We start from the raw sequence: 16,520 nt of genomic DNA, 5'->3' as shown, positions 1-16,520 counted from the left end.
GGCGCACGCGCACTGCCGCGCTTCCGTGAGGGCGCGGCGGGGACCCGCCGGCGGGGAGCGCGCGGGGGCGACACGCAGCGGGCGGCGGGCGCGGCCGTGCGCAGTGCTGGGCGGCTGCGGCTCGGGCTGGGCCGGGTTCTTGGCGGGTGCGGGGCGGCGGGGCTGCGGGGCTGCGGGGCTGCGGGTCCGCGGGCGGGGCGGGCGGGCGCGCGCGGTGGCGCGCGGTCCCGACGGGCCGGAGGAGGAGGGGCGCCGGTGACGCTGCGGGAGCCGCTGCCAGCGCCGGACGGAGTCGGCGGCCGGGCGGAGGACAGGCAGGCCGACCCTCGGACGCAGCCCCGGGCCGAGCCGCGGGCTTCCTGGCGAGGCCGGGCGCCGCGAGCCCCGGCGGGAAGATGTTCAACGTGGAGTCCCTGGAGCGGGTGGAGCTGTGCGAGAGCCTCCTCACTTGGGTAGGTGGCGACGCGGTCCGGAGGCCCCCTCCCCCAGGCCGCCGTCCTGGGATCTCCCCGCGCCCCGGGCGGGCGCCGAGGGCGCCGGTGCCGTCACATCCGGGGCCCGGGGCGGGGGCCGGGACGCCGGTGCGGGCGGCGTCCACGGCGGGAGGCCCGGCCGGGTCCGAGGGAAACTCGCGGGGCCCGCGGGGCCGGGCGGAGGCCGAGGACGGGTGCGGGCGGCGCTGTCACTAGGCGGCTCCCCGCGCCGCCGGGGGGCGCGGGGGCACTCGAGACCCCGGCCCGACGCTGCCGCCTTTGTTGTCCCGCTCGCCGGGACGGCGCAGCCCTGGAGGGCGAGCGGCGCGGGGCGCGGGGGGAGAGGGCTTCCCGGGAAAGCGGAGGGTTTAGGAGAAGGACCCGCAGCCCGGCCTCCGCGATAGGAGAGGAGAAAGTGAGCGGCGTGGAGGAGCCTAGGGAAGGTGATCGAGGTGAAAATAAGTCCGGAAGGTGTTTGGGCATCAGAAGTGGGACTCGACATTTGGAGGGCAACGTTGTGCCATTCTAATTTTAAATTATCAAATGCTTACTAAGATTCTCACATGTGCATGTAAATATGTGTTCCGTTCTAATGCCAACAATCGTGCCTTTAGCAGCCTCTTGTACAGTTGGACGTAAAACCCAAGCTTGTGTGTTTTCATAAGTGCGGTGTCAGTTCCTGGGTTGTGCCTGTGTGTGTATCTACGGGATAAACCTGGTGCTTCTTTGGGGAGCTTTCGTTTTACTCATTGCTAAAACGTTAAATACCACTTTTAGAATGCAGCACTAATCTATTTAGGGAGGTGACTACAGCATTTGTATTAATGTGCAAGGTAAGACACAGATGCCAAACAGATTCAGTTTACCGGTGCCTTGTGCGATAAGCTTAGATCCCTGGAGTACAGACATCACTGCCCTGTGTGGGGACATTTGGGTGGAATGCTTAGAGGGCCAGCGTCCTAGGCTGGTTGTAACAAACGTAATGAAAATAGTCTGAGATTTTCATAATTTGGCTTATGTCACAAATCAAATTATGTTTTCTGAAACAGAATATGTACAAGGGTAGATAGAGCTTGATCTATTCAGTAACTTTTGTATTAGGGCATTCTTGGCATTTCAAATCGTTTGCAATAATATGTAGTTAACATTACAGCTTACAACTATAATGGGTTCCGACTTAAGTGGGGAAATAGGTTCCCCTGCTGCATTTTAGAGAAGAGAAAAAACAGATAAGCTGCATAATGTGGCCAAAGTTTGACTAGGCAGGGGAGAGATAAAGGAAAGAATTACCACATTCTTTGATACTGTGGAAGGAATGGATTTGGCAGAGGTTGTAAACAGAAGATTGAGGATCTGAAGATGTGCATTTTTGAGTCTGTACCTCCTTCAGTGCTAGAAAAAAAAGGCAAGAGGGCAAAGATGAGGAAACTTACTGAATCTGAAGTAGGGTTACGTTGTTTAAAGTCTAGAAAGACGAGTCACGGAAACAAAGAGGTGTGTTTGAAGGGCATCTGCCAGAAGGTGGTGGTCAGTGCAGTTATTTGGGTGAGAAATGCTAATAAAAATACAGAGGAAGAATCACAGAGAGAAGTTTGAAGGGGTACTAACAGAAGCACACCATGGCCACATCTATTTAAAATCTGGTAAAGTGTTAAGAAAATAGCGATAATCCAGGTTATCAGCTATAGAGAGAGGTCAAGTAATCTGGTTTTGTAGAAAAAAAGGCTTTCTGAAATTTCACTGGAAGGCTCATCAAGGAAAATTTCTGGGGAAGAGATTATCAATGACAAAACTGGAGGGCAGAGTCCAAACAAAGATATACAATTCTAAAATTTGGAAACATTTTAAAACGTTGTACATTGAAATGTTTCAAAATAAAGTTGAGGTTAAACTCTGGGTTTGTTCTCTTTTAGTTGTTGTTATAAAAAGCAGAATAAATGTTCATGTGGAAAGTGTCTGCGGTAGCTGAAAATGTGCATTCACTCTAGTAGCTCCCCTCATAGCTGAAGGCCAGATGAATGTCGAACACAATTCCAAAACCAAAAGTTAAGGGGGGAAAATGTATCCTATACATTCCGACGAAAGGACCCCTGTTTAGAATAATTTGCTCTGTTTTGCAAAAAGTTCTAGCCAACTTGATTGTGCAGTTTCTTTGCACACAGCAGGTGAGAAGGTAGCTGCCACATTCAGCAAAATGCAGGCAGCTGTCAGTGACAGAGAAGACCCGAGAGGTGAAGGTTCAGCCTGGGCAGTCTTTCAGCTGACAGCCTTGTATACGTCAAAAGCCTCCACATTCAATTACCGAAGATCATAATTATGATCCTGAATATCAAATAAAAGTTTATTTTCACTATACAGCATTTAGTTTGAGATCAGAGGTATATAGTACATATTAGAAGTTCTTCCACCAGAAATGGTTAAAATAACAACTTAGGCACTTAGAGGGATGCCTATTGACCACCTATGCAGAGTTCATTTCTGTGGAACATCTCAGTGCCCGGAATGCTGGATAAATTGCTATTGTATCAGAAAGGTTACTAGCCCAAGAACCAAACGTTCCACACTTTTGTTGAAAGAGGAATGCTTGTTAAGAGACAAAGTATCATCCTACCAAGGGAAAATGGTTTAAGCTTAAATTCCGAATCAAAGTTTATGCAGCAAGAAAGTTCAGCAGGATGTGCTGGAAAGTTTCCACTCTTAACCTCTCTCCCCACCCTCTGAGTCAAAATGCACTCTTACCTGTTAGAAAAAATCTGCCCTACCTATTACACCTGTCAAGCCTAATTTCTTGAATGGTACATGGAAAGATTGCTCTTTCCTAGGTTTTAAAGACTGAAAAACCAGAAAGAATCTGGAATGCTGCCAACTAATGGCAAGAAGCTAAGTGGAACAAGAATCATCACCACACAGGTTCAGTACATTTCTTCTGGGAAACCCAGCAACATTAACATATCCTTGTAATTTTCATATTTAGCAGCCTGTAAAATGGCATGTTGGTGTTTACAATTAGGGAGGGTATAATTTTTGTGGTGGTATCTCCCCCATTCCATTCTCTCTGTCCTTCCTAACTCTTAGGTCCTCTAATGGAGGAATAAAGGAATCAGATGTACAAAAGCATGTATATTTTTTAAAGCTTTAATTTTCTTTTTTTTTTTTTTTTAACTGAGGGCCAATATGACATGTTAAGAGTATAGGTTCTGAAATTTGACCACCTGGGTTCAAATCCTGACTTTGCTTCCTACTAACTGTGGGTAGCTTTGGACAAGAAACTTCACCTATGTTTTTTTTTTTGTTTTCTTAAAATTAATTAATTTATTTATTTTTGGCTGTGTTGGGTCTTCGTTTCTGTGCGAGGGCTTTCTCTAGTTGCGGCAAGCGGGGGCCACTCTTCATCGCGGTGCACGGGCCTCTCACTATCGTGGCCTCTCTTGTTGCGGAGCACAGGCTCCAGACGTGCAGGCTTAGTAGTTGTGGCTCACGGGCCTAGTTGCTCCGCGGCATGTGGGATCTTCCCAAACCAGGGCTCGAACCCGTGTCCCTTGCATTAGCAGGCAGATTCTCAATCACTGCGCCACCAGGGAAGCCCTTCACCTATGTTTTGATTGCGTTCAATTTAACACTAAGAAATGTTTCCTGTGCATTAGTATTGATCAGCATAATTGGAGGGCTCGTTAAAATGCTGATTGCTAGTTCCCGGTTCCAGAGTCTGTAATTCAGTAGGACTGAGCTAGGGCCTGATAGTCTTCATTTCTAACAGGTTTCCAGGTGGCGCTGTTAGTGGCCTGAGGCCCACACTTTGAGAACCACTGCTCCAGAGTAAGGTTTGTTAACCTTAGCATTACTGACATTCTGGGCTGGATCATTTTTGTTCTGGGCACTGCTCTGTCATCCTGGTCTCTACCTACTAGATGCCAATAGCACCCACTTAGTTGTTACAACTAAAAATGTCTCATAGGGAGCAAAATTGCCCCTGGTTGAGAATCACTACTCTAGAGAGAGTAATTCCAGGTGATCTCATGCTTTACCCTTCTCATGCTTTTGTGGGGGAAGGTGAGGTGGAAGTTGGATGGTGTTAATAGAGCTCCTTGGAATTAAAAGAGAGGTTATGACTCTTCCAGCAGCGTGTCACGCCCTAATGTGGTTAGGTGCAATTATCTTTAAATTTTACGCTACTTATTGGGCTTCCCTGGTGGCGCAGTGGTTGAGAATCCGCCTGCCAATGCAGGGGACACGGGTTCGAGCCCTGGTCCAGGAAGATCCCACATGCCGCGGAGCAGCTAAGCTAAGCACCACAACTCCTGAGCCCGTGCTCTAGAGCCTGCGAGCCACAACTGCTGAGCCTGTGTTGTAGAGCCCACGAGCCACAACTACTGAGCCTGCACTCTGGAGCCCGCATGCTACAACTACTGAAGCCCGCGCGCCTAGAGCCCGTGCTCCGCAACAAGAGAAGCCACCGCAATGAGAAGCCCGCGCACCGCAACAAAGTAGCCCCTGCGTGCAGCAATGAAGACCCAAACGCAGCCAAAAATAAATAAATAAAATAAGTACATTAAAAAAAAATTTTTTTTACTGCTCTCCTGAAACACCCTGTAGATTTTAACTCAGAATTTATGAGAACTGGTAGGTGATAGATTTTTTTAAAAATTAAAATACACAGGGGCTTCCCTGGTGGCGCAGCGGTTGAGAGTCTGCCTGCCAATGCAGGGGACGCGGGTTCGAGCCCTGGTCTGGGAGGATCCCACATGCCGCGGAGCGGCTGGGCCCGTGAGCCACAACTGCTGAGCCTGTGCGTCTGGAGCCTGTGCTCCGCAACAGGAGAGGCCACGACGGTGAGAGGCCCGCGCACCGTGATGAAGAGTGGCCCCCGCTTGCCGCAACTAGAGAAAGCCCTCGCACAGAAACGAAGACCCAACACTGCCAAAAATAAATAAATAAATAAACTAAAGAGTGTTTGCTCTGTAAAAAAAAAAAAAAAATTAAAATACACATACCATAAAGTTCTTTTAAAAGTGCACAATTCAGTGCTTTGGTAGTATGATTGCAGGTTGTGCAACCATCACCACTATCTAATTCCAAGAACATTTTTATTGCCTCAAAAGGAAACTCCATAGAGAGAGTTTCTCTGGGATCTGCTTTACTTTTATCTCAAAGCAGAGGTGGACATCCTCTAGCCTTCATGAGCGACTCTTTACCTCAAGGGCCAATTCAGAGAAAATAATTGTTTGGAAGCCACATTTAAAAAATCAAAACGAAAATAGTTTTAAGTCCCAAGAGAGAAACAGATATAGTCTTACAAGTAAATTACTTGCATTATTGAATTACCTGCTTTATTGAGTTTTTCCTTATGCTTGGCCAGAGGCAGTTTTCTAATCTTTCATCCTTTACATTTGGTAGTGGGTTTGGATCAGAACCCTTTGGATCAGAGGGTTCCAAATGCCAAATCAGTGCCCTGCCACATAGCATTATTTGATGAACTTGTTAAAAATAGACTCCCAGCCTTCTCCAACTTCCCAGATGATTTGGGTGTACACCCAGGTCTGGGAACTACTGCTTAAGACTTTTACAAATACGTAATGTCCATTTGTTTTCTCTTTCATTCTTTAAGCAACACACCCCTCCATAAGGTATTTTTCCCAATTTCTAGATTGAAAAACTGACATGAAATGAGGTAAAGTGGCATATCCAAGGTCACACATCCAGCAGATTAGGAGCAAAGCTGGGGATGGAGTTAGTTTACATGCAGAGCGTGTTCAGTGAGGGCTGTTCTGGGCCAGGTTGGTGATCAAGATATGAGTGAGGTGTGGCCCTCACCTCTGCTCTTTTTCATTCTAAGCCTACAAGAAAGAGATGAATTCAGCAACTGTAAAACGAAAGTGGGTGCTTATTTCTTTTCAAACAGCATTGTTATTATCACAGTACCATTGACGAGGCGACTGGAGAGAGTGTGGAGTGAAATTCAGTATCATTTCCTACAGATGATGTTTATTTGGTCCATTTATTCATTTATTAACAATTTATTGAACCTCTGCATGTATAAGGTTAGTGTCAGGGGGTAGCCTGCAAGGGCCCTCTTTTCATCACCTCTCCCAAATAGACACCTAAGTAGAAACCACCTGCTATGCGATCTTTAAGGCCATTTCCTTAGTTCCCACCGCCATAACCATCTCTACCCACAAGACTGTCAAAAATATGAAGAAGCTGCTGACTGCACTTGTTAATAGTTCTTTTTTTAAAGATTTGATAGATGACACGGCACAGAGAAGTGGACGCTCACCAACTGTTAGTAAATTGCTACAGCACTTGTTCAGGGCAGTTTGGCAATATTTATCAAAAACCTTAAAACGTTCATACGCTTTGATCCAGCAAATTTACTTCTAGGAATATAACCCTGTAAGTAAAAATGTATTGAAGGCAGATGGTCCCCTGACCATTATTTGCAGGGTTTCCATTGTCATTACCTAGTTTGACCTCATGTGTTAACATACAAACCTATTAACATAGGTCTCCCTGCCTGTTCCCTGCAAGCCTTTCTTCATACTGCAGCTGCTGTGATCCTTATATGATGCAGATCTCATGGCCTCACCCTCCTGCTTAGAATCCTTTGCTTTCTCTCCGTGCTCTGAGGATGAAGTCCTAACGTGACTTGAGAGGTTTTGCACAACGATGCTTCCTTCTTTAACCCTTTCTTTCCCCATTCTACTCTCTTCCCTGTTTTATCTCTTCCTCTGATTCCCATACTCCTCCATTTTACAACCTATAAACTGCAGAGCATGGCTTGCGTCTATCTATTCTCAGTGATTTATTGCCTTCTAAGTCCTGGTAGTGCTACTGAGTAGAATCATTGCTGGCTCAGCTGTATTATTATCTTGCTCAGAAATAATTTCTACTAATTCTCAGCCATGTTATGTTAGTTCTGATTCATAATACATTTAAAATCAAAATGAACTGAATATCTAACCTGACTGTGTGATTTCTACATCTGTATAAAGATATTCTGGTTCTGAGTAAAAGAAATCTCAGCTTGGCCAGGCACAAAGAAGAAACGTGTCTCACATAATAGGAGGCTTCAAGATTTTTAGTTTAGTGGCTCAATTTTGGCCTCAAGGACCCCGTTCTTTCTGTTCCTCTTCTCTGCCATCCACTGCATTGGCCGCATCCTAACGGTCAACAAGATGACTGCTCGTGGCAATTGAAGCAACCAGCATGTTTATTCACACCAAGGGGAGGTTGGCTTTTCTTTCCCGGAAGCCCAAGTAAGCCTCTGTTTGCATCTGTTTGGTCCAAATTGTCTTTGCCTGTGCACCCATGAGCCAGTCACTGGCAGAGGGGATGACGGTACCGTGACTTTCTTAGATGATTATTTGTGAGGAGGATGAATGCGGGGAAGCCACCCGGTGTCCACCACCATTTCTCTTTTACCAAAAGGAAAAAATTGCAATAGCAAGCTGCAAGAAACTTCCCGTAAGGGAAAACATTTCACAGTGTTCTGCTTTTTAAGACTTATTCAACTCCCAAGATGAGGTAGAAGAAGTCTAAGAATTCTTCTATATGGTTAACCATGGAATCTTTTTTTCCCTTTTTTTAATTTCCTTTTCCCAGATCCAGACATTTAGTGTGGATGCACCATGCCAGACCGTGGAAGATTTAACGAATGGGGTTGTGATGGCCCAGGTTCTCCAAAAGATGTAAGAATAAATTGCTTTATCTTTTTGTATGTTATTATACCTGGATATTTATTAGATTGAAAACATGGACAAAAAAATAAAGTGCTCGCATGAAACACGTGTTGCGCAGAGACCAAGAACTGAGCAGCACAGGTGCTTCTGGCAGCCTGTGCTTGTTTAGGTACAGATGGACCAGCTGCAAGGGTAGTTAGGGCTGCAATTGTTGCAGTACTCCAACGGTTTCAGCAGAATTCTTTCTTCCTGTGGTTTTCAGTGTAAGCTTGGCAGACATTTTCCTGTTAGCGTCCGGATTTTGCCATCATAGAAGGATCTGAGAGGCTTTCTCTCTCTTTAGGGCTCTGCTCAGACGTTGTCTTACCAGTGAGGCCCTCCCTGCCCACCCCTAGAAAATAAGCGATAGCCATGCCCTGTGCTCCGTTTCCCTTTTAACCTTCCGTATGCTTCTCAGAAGTAGGCAACACTGTATCGTATACCATGTATTTTGCTTGCTTATTTGTTACCTGCTGCTTCCCCCCACACCCGTCTGCAGACAGACAGACAGACAGACAGACACACACACACACACACACACACACACACACACAGTGTAAGCTCCACCTAGAGGCAGGGTGAAAACATAATAATTGTAAAATTGATATTGTATGGCTGTCTTCAACTTTTGACCTAGGAATTTTTCAAATAAAGGGTTACCTGTGAATTTAAGATGTCAGTAAGTTTGATGTGATTTGGGAGATACTTTTGTCTTTTGAAGCCCTGAGCCCTTGTCAGCCTGAGACACTAAAGAATTTACATGGGACTTGCTGAGATTTCCTGCAGCTCTGTTGAGGATCAGTATCATCGCTAAAGGATTCTTGCCGTTGCTCCCCTTGCAGTGAGCTGTGTAGAGCTGCCCGTCTGGAAGCTTCTCAAATGCCTGCATTTCAGAGAACCTACCTGCCTTTCACACTGGCGGTTCATGCTTGAAAACTGTAGCTTGCTGTACCTTTCTTCTGCACCTTACATCTCTCCAGACATACAAGCATACAGACTTTCTGGCAGAGCTCAAGAAGGCTCGCTTGAAAACTGACCAGCCCTGGTTCTAGCACTCAGAAGAGCGGTCTTGTGATTTTCGTGGACACTTTTGAGTGGTGCCCTATAACGTTTAGCTTTTGAATGGTCCAGAGCAGCGGTCCCCAGCCTTTTTGGCACCAGGGACCAGTTTCGTGAAAGACAATTTTTCCATGGACGGTGGGGGAGTGGTGATTCAGGCGGTGATGCGAGCGATGGGGTGGGGATGGTTCAGGCGATAATGCGAGCGATGGGGCGATGGTTCAGGCGGTGATGCGAGCGATGGGGAGCGATGGGGAGCGGCAGATGCAGCTTCGCTCACTCGCCCGCCGCTCACCTCCTGCTGTGCATTCCGGTTCCTAACAGGCCGCAGACCGGTAGTGGTCCACGGCCTGGGGGTTGGGGACCCCTGGTCTAGAGAGTTTCAGTGCAGTTCTTAATAAAAATTATTTGTGGGCAAGTGGGCCTAGCTACGTGAGCTTTCCAGGTATGTGTCATTAAATGAATTTTTTGCTTGTTAGTTTGGGTAGGATTTCTATTGTAGAAACCAGAAGAAAGACTGTATGAGTATATTATTTTACCAAATCAAGATCATAACGTGCATTATGTTCTGCAGAGTGGTTATTCTCATTTACCAAAGTCTTGTGGGCATATTTCTCATCAATATTTAGTTCTTTACATTTTTTTCCCAAAATGCATTCCTTTTTTCCTTTTGTTGTGGTGTAATGTAGACCGAAAAGCATACTAAAAGAAGTGATTAATTTGTGTGTAGTATGTATATATTGTATGTATATGCACACGTGTATACACACATCCATATAACCACCACCCAGACTGAACTATATAACATTTTGAGCCCCCAAATGGTCCCCCTCATGCCCCCCCCTAATCAATACCCCTTGCCTCGAAGATAGCCATGGTTCTGATTTCTACACCATCATTTTTATAAGTGGAATCATACAGTGTATACTCTTTTGTGTTTGACTTCTTTCACTCAACATAATGTCTGTGTGATTCATTCATGTTGTTTTATATTGTCTATTTAAATAATTGTATAATAACAGCTTCACAGAAGCTTCCTCCTTTGTCAGTTTGATGTTTATTGAACGGCCGCTCTGCATCCAGCACTGGTGATGCAAGGATGAGCCACAGTCCACAGGGTAATTGTGTTCAGAGAGTTTATAACCTGGGGAAAAACGGATGTTAAATGACCAAGGAAACAGAACTGCTAGTATAACAAGCGCTACAGAGAAATTGTGAAAATTTCTAAGTTAGCAGTTGTCTCCGCAGGGCTAGCATTCAGAAGAGTCCAAACCAGAGATATCAATTTGGGTGTTTCTTAATTGAAGCCGTGAGTGTGGATTAAATCACTCAGGGAAGAGTATAGGGTAAGAAGAAAACAGTGTGTAGCCTGAGCCTTGAAGAACTCTGACATTTAGTTGTTGGTTAGAACATCTACCAGCAGAGGGACCAGAGAGGCACGGGGAAAGCCAGTGGAGTGTGGCTGCTGAGAGAAATGGCAGATCTCTTCATTTTGTTTGAGCTAAGTGAGAAACTTGTATGTTTTTGTAGTTTTAGTAGAAATTTTATCAAATGTGAATAGATCTCAGTAGGCTTATTGTTAGTGTAATTTGTTTCTCTCTCTCGTGTTTTAAGTCATTTTCTGCTCATCTGCCTTCCTGCTTCCAACATCTTATTGCTGACTTCTATCTTTCGTTCATCCATGTAGGTTCATGTCCCCCTGGTTTTTGTGTGTTTGTTTGTTTTTAATTAGTAGACTTTGTTTTTTTAGAGCAGTTTTAGTTTCACAGCGAAATTGAATGGAAAAAAGTTTCAGAACGAGATGAAAAAAAGTTCTGGAGGTGGGTAGTGATGATGGTTGCACAACCATTAAGTAAGTGAATGTACTTAATGTACTTAATGCCACTGTACACTTAACAGTGGCTTAGATGGTAAATTTTATGTGTATTTTACTACAATAAAAAAAGTTTCTAAAAACTGAGGGAAAAGTATGGTGAGTTCCCACATGCTCCCTGCCCCACACAGAACTTCCCCCACTGTCAGCATCCCCCCACCAGATGGTCCATTTGTTACAGTTGATGAACCTACGTTGATGCGTCAGCATCACCTGAAGTCCACAGTTTACGGTAGCCGTCACTCCGTGCTGTACATTCTATGGGTTTGGGCAAATGTATCCTTCCTTATAGCATCGTACAGAATAGTTTCTGCCCTGAAGATCCCCTGTGCTCCCCCTAGTCATCCCCCTCCCCTTCAGTCACTGATCTTTTTACTGTCTCCACAGTTGTGCTTTTTCCAGGTTGTTGGGTAGCTGGAATCACACAGCGTGTAGCCCTTTCCGATGGCTTCTTTCACTTAGTGATGCGCATTTAAGGTTCCTCCATGTCTTTTCGTGGCTCGACAGCTCATGTCTTTTGAGCACTTACCCCCTCCTTTTGTAACAGCTTTATTGAAATGAAACTGACATACAGTAAATTGCACATTTTTAGATGTAGAATTTGATAAATTTTTTTTACCTGTGGAGATGCCCAGGAAACTATCAAGATAATGAACATACCAATCACTTCAAAAAGTTTCCTCAGTCCTTCCTTCCAGCCACCCCTTTCCCATCCCCAGGGCAACCACGGATTTGCTTTCTGTCGCTGTAGATTAGTTTGCATTTTACATAAATTTTATGTAAATGGGCTTACAGTATGTTTTATTTTTTGAGGGAGAGGGTGTGGCTTCTTTCATGCAACATAAAATTTTGAGATTTATTCATGCTGTTGCCTGTCTTAATATAGTCCATGCATATTCCGTTGTATGGATATACCCCAATCCATCCATCCGTTCGGCTGCTGAGGAGCTCCTGGGTTATTGTAGTTTTGGGCTGTTACAAGCAGAGCTGCTGTGAACAGCAGTGTCCACATCTTTGTATGGACATACGCTGCCATTTCTCTGGGGTGAAGGTCCACCTAAGGGTGAAATGGCTGCAACATGTGGCAGGTGTAAGTTTAATATTTAAGAAACTGCCAAACTGCTTCCAAAGCGGACGTACCATTTATGTTTTTACAAGCAGCGTGTCAGTGTTCCAGTTGCACCGTGGCCTCACCAGCACTTGCTGGGGTTGCTCTTTTTAATTATAGCCATTCTAGTGGCCGTCTAGTGGTGCTCACTGTGGATTTTATTTGTATTTCTATAATGACTAGTGATGTCGGGAATCTTTTCTTGTATTTCTTGTGTTTACATACATTTACTGTATATATATATATATATGCATACATATATATATCTTCTTTGGCGAATTGTTTGATGTCATCTTTTTTTGTTTCTAAATTTCTGGGTGTGCAAGCCCAGTGCCCCACCATGACTCTGGGATCTGGGACATCCCTGGGACTATGGGGCCCTCTGAGGGGTGGCTGGCCAGACCGTGTCCACACGCTGGTGGCCACATGCTCATGTCCGCACACTTCCCCACCCGCAGGCACTGGGTCAAGGCAATGAGGCGCAGGTGGGGTTAGGAGTTTGTGGCCACACCTGCCTTTGAATCTTGGCTGTCCCTTAATAGATACTTGACCTTGGGCCCATAACCTTCCTGTACCTCAGTTCTCTTATCTGTAAATTGGGGAAACTACCTATGTTTTTAGAGTACCTGGAACGTAGTGAGCTTACAATAAATTTTAGCTGTTGGTATTATTTCAGTTAGCTAAAGGCATCATTATACACTGTAAACGGTATATTCCTTCATTCGTCAATATAGGAATTTTAAAAAATTTTATGTTTACTTATTTTTTATTGAAGTATACTTGATTTACAATGTGTTAATTTCTGCTGTACAGCAAAGTGATTCAGTTGTACATATTCTTTTTCATATTCTTTTCCATTATGGTTTATCACAGGATATTGAATATCATTCCTTGTGCTATACAGTAGGACCTTGTTGTTTATATACATAGTAGTTTGTCTCTGCTAATATCAATCTCCTAATTTATCCCTCCCTCACCTCCTTTCCCCTTTGGTAACCATAAATTTGTTTTCTACATCTATGAGTCTGTTTCTTTTTTGTAAATAAGTTCATTTGTATCATATTTTAGATTCCACTTATAAGTGACATCATATGGTATTTGTCTTTCTCTGTCTGACTTAATTCACTTAGTATTACAATCTCTAGGTCCATCCGTGTTACTGCAAATGACATTATTTCATTCTTACGGCTGAATAATATCCCATTGTATGTATGTACCACATCATCTTTATCCATTCATCTGTTGATGGACATTTAGGTTGCTTCCATGTCTTGGCTATTGTGAATAGTGCTGCTGTGAGCATTGGGGTGCATGTATCTTTTCCAATTAGAGTTTTCTACAGATACATGCCCAGGAGTAGGATTGCTGGATCATATGGTAGTTCTACTGATATTTTTAGAATACTGTTCTCCATGGTGGCTGCACCAGCTTATACCAACAGTGTAGGAGAGTTCCCTTTCTCCACAACCTCTCCTGTTTGCTGTAATCTTTTGCCTATTTATTTATTTATTTATTTATTTTTATTAGAGTATAGTTGCTTTACAATATTTTGTTAGTTTATACTGTACAGCAAAGTAAATCAGCTATATGTATACATATATCCCCTCTTTTTTGGATTTCCTTCTCATTTAGGTCACCACAGAGCATTGAATAGAGTTCCCTGTGCTATATAGTAGGTTCTCATTAGTTATCTGTTTTATACATAGTATCAATAGTGTATGTATGTCAATCCCAATCTCCCAATTCATCCCACCGCCCCCCTTTCCCCCTTGGTATCCAAACATACATCTGTGTCTCTGTTTCTGCTTTGTAAATAAGATCCTCTATACCAGTTTTTTCAGATTCCACATATATGTGTTGATATACGATATTTGTTTTTCTCTTTCTGACTTACTTCACTCTGTATGACAGTCTCTAGGTCCATCCATGTCTCTACAAATGACCCAATTTTGTTCCTTTTTATGGCTGAGTAATATTCTATTATATATATGTATCACATCTTCTTTATCCATTCCTCTGTTGATGGACATTTAGGTTGTTTCCATGTCCTGGCTGTTGTAAACAGTGCTGCAGTGAACATTGAGGTGCATGTGTCTTTTTGAATTACGGTTTTCTTTGGGTATATGCCCAGTAGTGGGATTACTGGGTCACATGGTAGTTCTATTCTTAGTTTTTTAAGGAATCTCCATACTGTTCTCCATAGTGGCTGTATCAATTTACATTCCCAGCAACAAGCATGAGGGTTCCCTTTTCTCCGCACCCTCTCCAGCGTTTATTGTTTGTAGATTTTTTGATGATGGCCATTCTGAGGTGTGAGGTGATATCTTATTGTAGTTCTGAATTTGCATTTCTCTAATAATTAGTGATGTTGAGCAACTTCTCATGTGTTTGTTGGCCATCTGTATGTCTTCTTTGGAGAAATGTCTATTTAGGCCTTCTGCCCATTTTTTGATTGGGTTGTTTGTTTTTTTGCTATTTAGCTGCATGAGCTGTTTGTATATTTTGGAGATTAATCCTTTGTCAGTTGCTTCAGGTGCAAATATTTTCTCCCATTCTGAGTGTTGTCTTTTCGTCTTGTTTTTGGTTTCTTTGCTGTGCAAAACATTTTAAGTTTAATTAGGTCCCATTTGTTTATTTCTGTTTTTATTCTCATTACTCTAGGAGGTGGGTCAAAAAAGATCTCACTGTGATATATGTCAAAGAGTGTTCTGCTTATGTTTTCCTCTAAGAGTTTTATAGTGTCTGGCCTTACATTTAGGTCTTTAATCCATTTTGAGTTTATTTTTGTGTATGGTGTTAGGGAGTATTCTAATTTCATTCTTTTACACGTAGTCCAGTTTTCCCAGCACCACTTATTGAAGAGGCTGTCTTTTCTCCATTGTATATTCTTGCCTCCTTTATCAAAAATAAGGTGACCATATGTGCGTGGGTTTATCTCTGGGCTTTCTATCCTGTTCCATTGATCTATATTTCTGTTTTTGTGCCAGTACCATACTATCTTGATTACTCTAGCTTTGTAGTATAGTCTGAAGTCAGGGAGCCTGATTCTTCCAGCTCCATTTTTGTTTCTCAAGATTGCTTTTGCTATTCGAGGTCTTTTGTGTTTCCATACGAATTGTAAAATTTTTTGCTCTAGTTCTGTGAAAAATGCCATTGGTAATTTGATAGGGATTGCATTGAATCTGTAGATTGCTTTGGGTAGTATAGTCATTTTCACAATATTGATTCTTCCAATCCAAGAGCATGGTATATCTCTCCATCTGTTTGTGTCGTCTTTGATTTCTTTCATCAGTATCTTATAGTTTTCTGCGTACAGGTCTTTTGCCTCGTTAGATAGGTTTATTCCTAGGTATTTTATTCTTTTTGTTGCAGTGGTAAATGGGATTGTTTCCTTAATTTCGTTTTCTCATTTTTCATTGTTAGTGTATAGGAATACAAGAGATTTCCATGTATTAATTTTGTATCCTGCAACTTTACTAAATTCATTGATTAGCTCTAGTAGTTTTCTGGTGGCATCTTTAGAATTTTCTATGTATAGTATCATGTGATCCGCAAACAGTGACAGTTTTACTTCTTTGCCAATTTGGATTCCTTTTATTTCTTTTTCTTCTCTGATTGCCGTGGCTAGGACTTCCAAAGCTATGTTAAATAATAGTGGCAAGCGTGGGCACCCTTGTCTTGTTCCCTGTTTTAGAGGAAATGCTTTCAGTTTTTCACCGTTGAGAATGTTTGCTATGGGTTTGTAATATATGGCCTTTATTATGTTGAGGTAGGTTCCCTCTATGTCCACTTTCTGGAGAGTTTTTATCATAAATGGGTGTTGAATTTTGTCAAAAGCTTTTTCTGCATGATCATATGGTTTTTATTCTTCAACTTGTTAATATGGTGTATCACATTGATTGATTTGCATATATTGAAGAATCCTTGCATCCCTGGGGTAAATCCCACTTGATCATGGTGTATGATCTTTTTAATGTGTTGTTGGATTCTCTTTGCTAGTATTTTGTTGAGGATTTTTGCGTCTATGTTCATCAGTGATATTGGCCTGTAATTTTCTTTTTTTGTGATATCTTTTTCTGGTTTTGGTATCAGGGTGATGGTGGCCTCATAGAATGAGTTTGGGAATGTTCCTCCGTTTGTAATTTTTTGGAAGAGTTTGAGAAGGATCTGTGTTAGCTCGTCTCTAAATATTTGATAAAATTCACCTGTGAAGCCGTCTGGTCCTGGACTTTTGCTTGTTGGAAAATTTTTAATCACAGTTTCAATTTCATTACTTGTGGTTGGTCTGTTCA

General features: G+C 43.2%; 1 protein-coding gene across 3 annotated transcripts in view; it reads left to right on the top strand.

Annotated features, from left to right (window-relative positions):
• Positions 1-221: 221 nt before the first annotated feature.
• Positions 222-16,520, top strand: part of HOOK3 (hook microtubule tethering protein 3) — a 97,581-nt gene continuing 81,282 nt past the window's right edge. For all 3 annotated transcript variants that reach the window (XM_061177625.1, XM_061177627.1, XM_061177628.1), the window contains exons 1-2: positions 222-452; positions 8,073-8,158. In XM_061177625.1, coding sequence (XP_061033608.1) covers positions 396-452; positions 8,073-8,158 — 143 coding nt within the window. In that variant the 5' untranslated portion in view covers positions 222-395. The remainder of the gene's footprint in view (positions 453-8,072; positions 8,159-16,520) is intronic.

This window comes from Eubalaena glacialis, chromosome 20, assembly GCF_028564815.1.
Source record: "Eubalaena glacialis isolate mEubGla1 chromosome 20, mEubGla1.1.hap2.+ XY, whole genome shotgun sequence".
NCBI classification, from domain to species: Eukaryota; Metazoa; Chordata; class Mammalia; order Artiodactyla; family Balaenidae; genus Eubalaena; species Eubalaena glacialis.
Note: the sequence above shows the minus strand (reverse complement) of the source record. Positions and strands in the feature narration are given on the sequence as shown.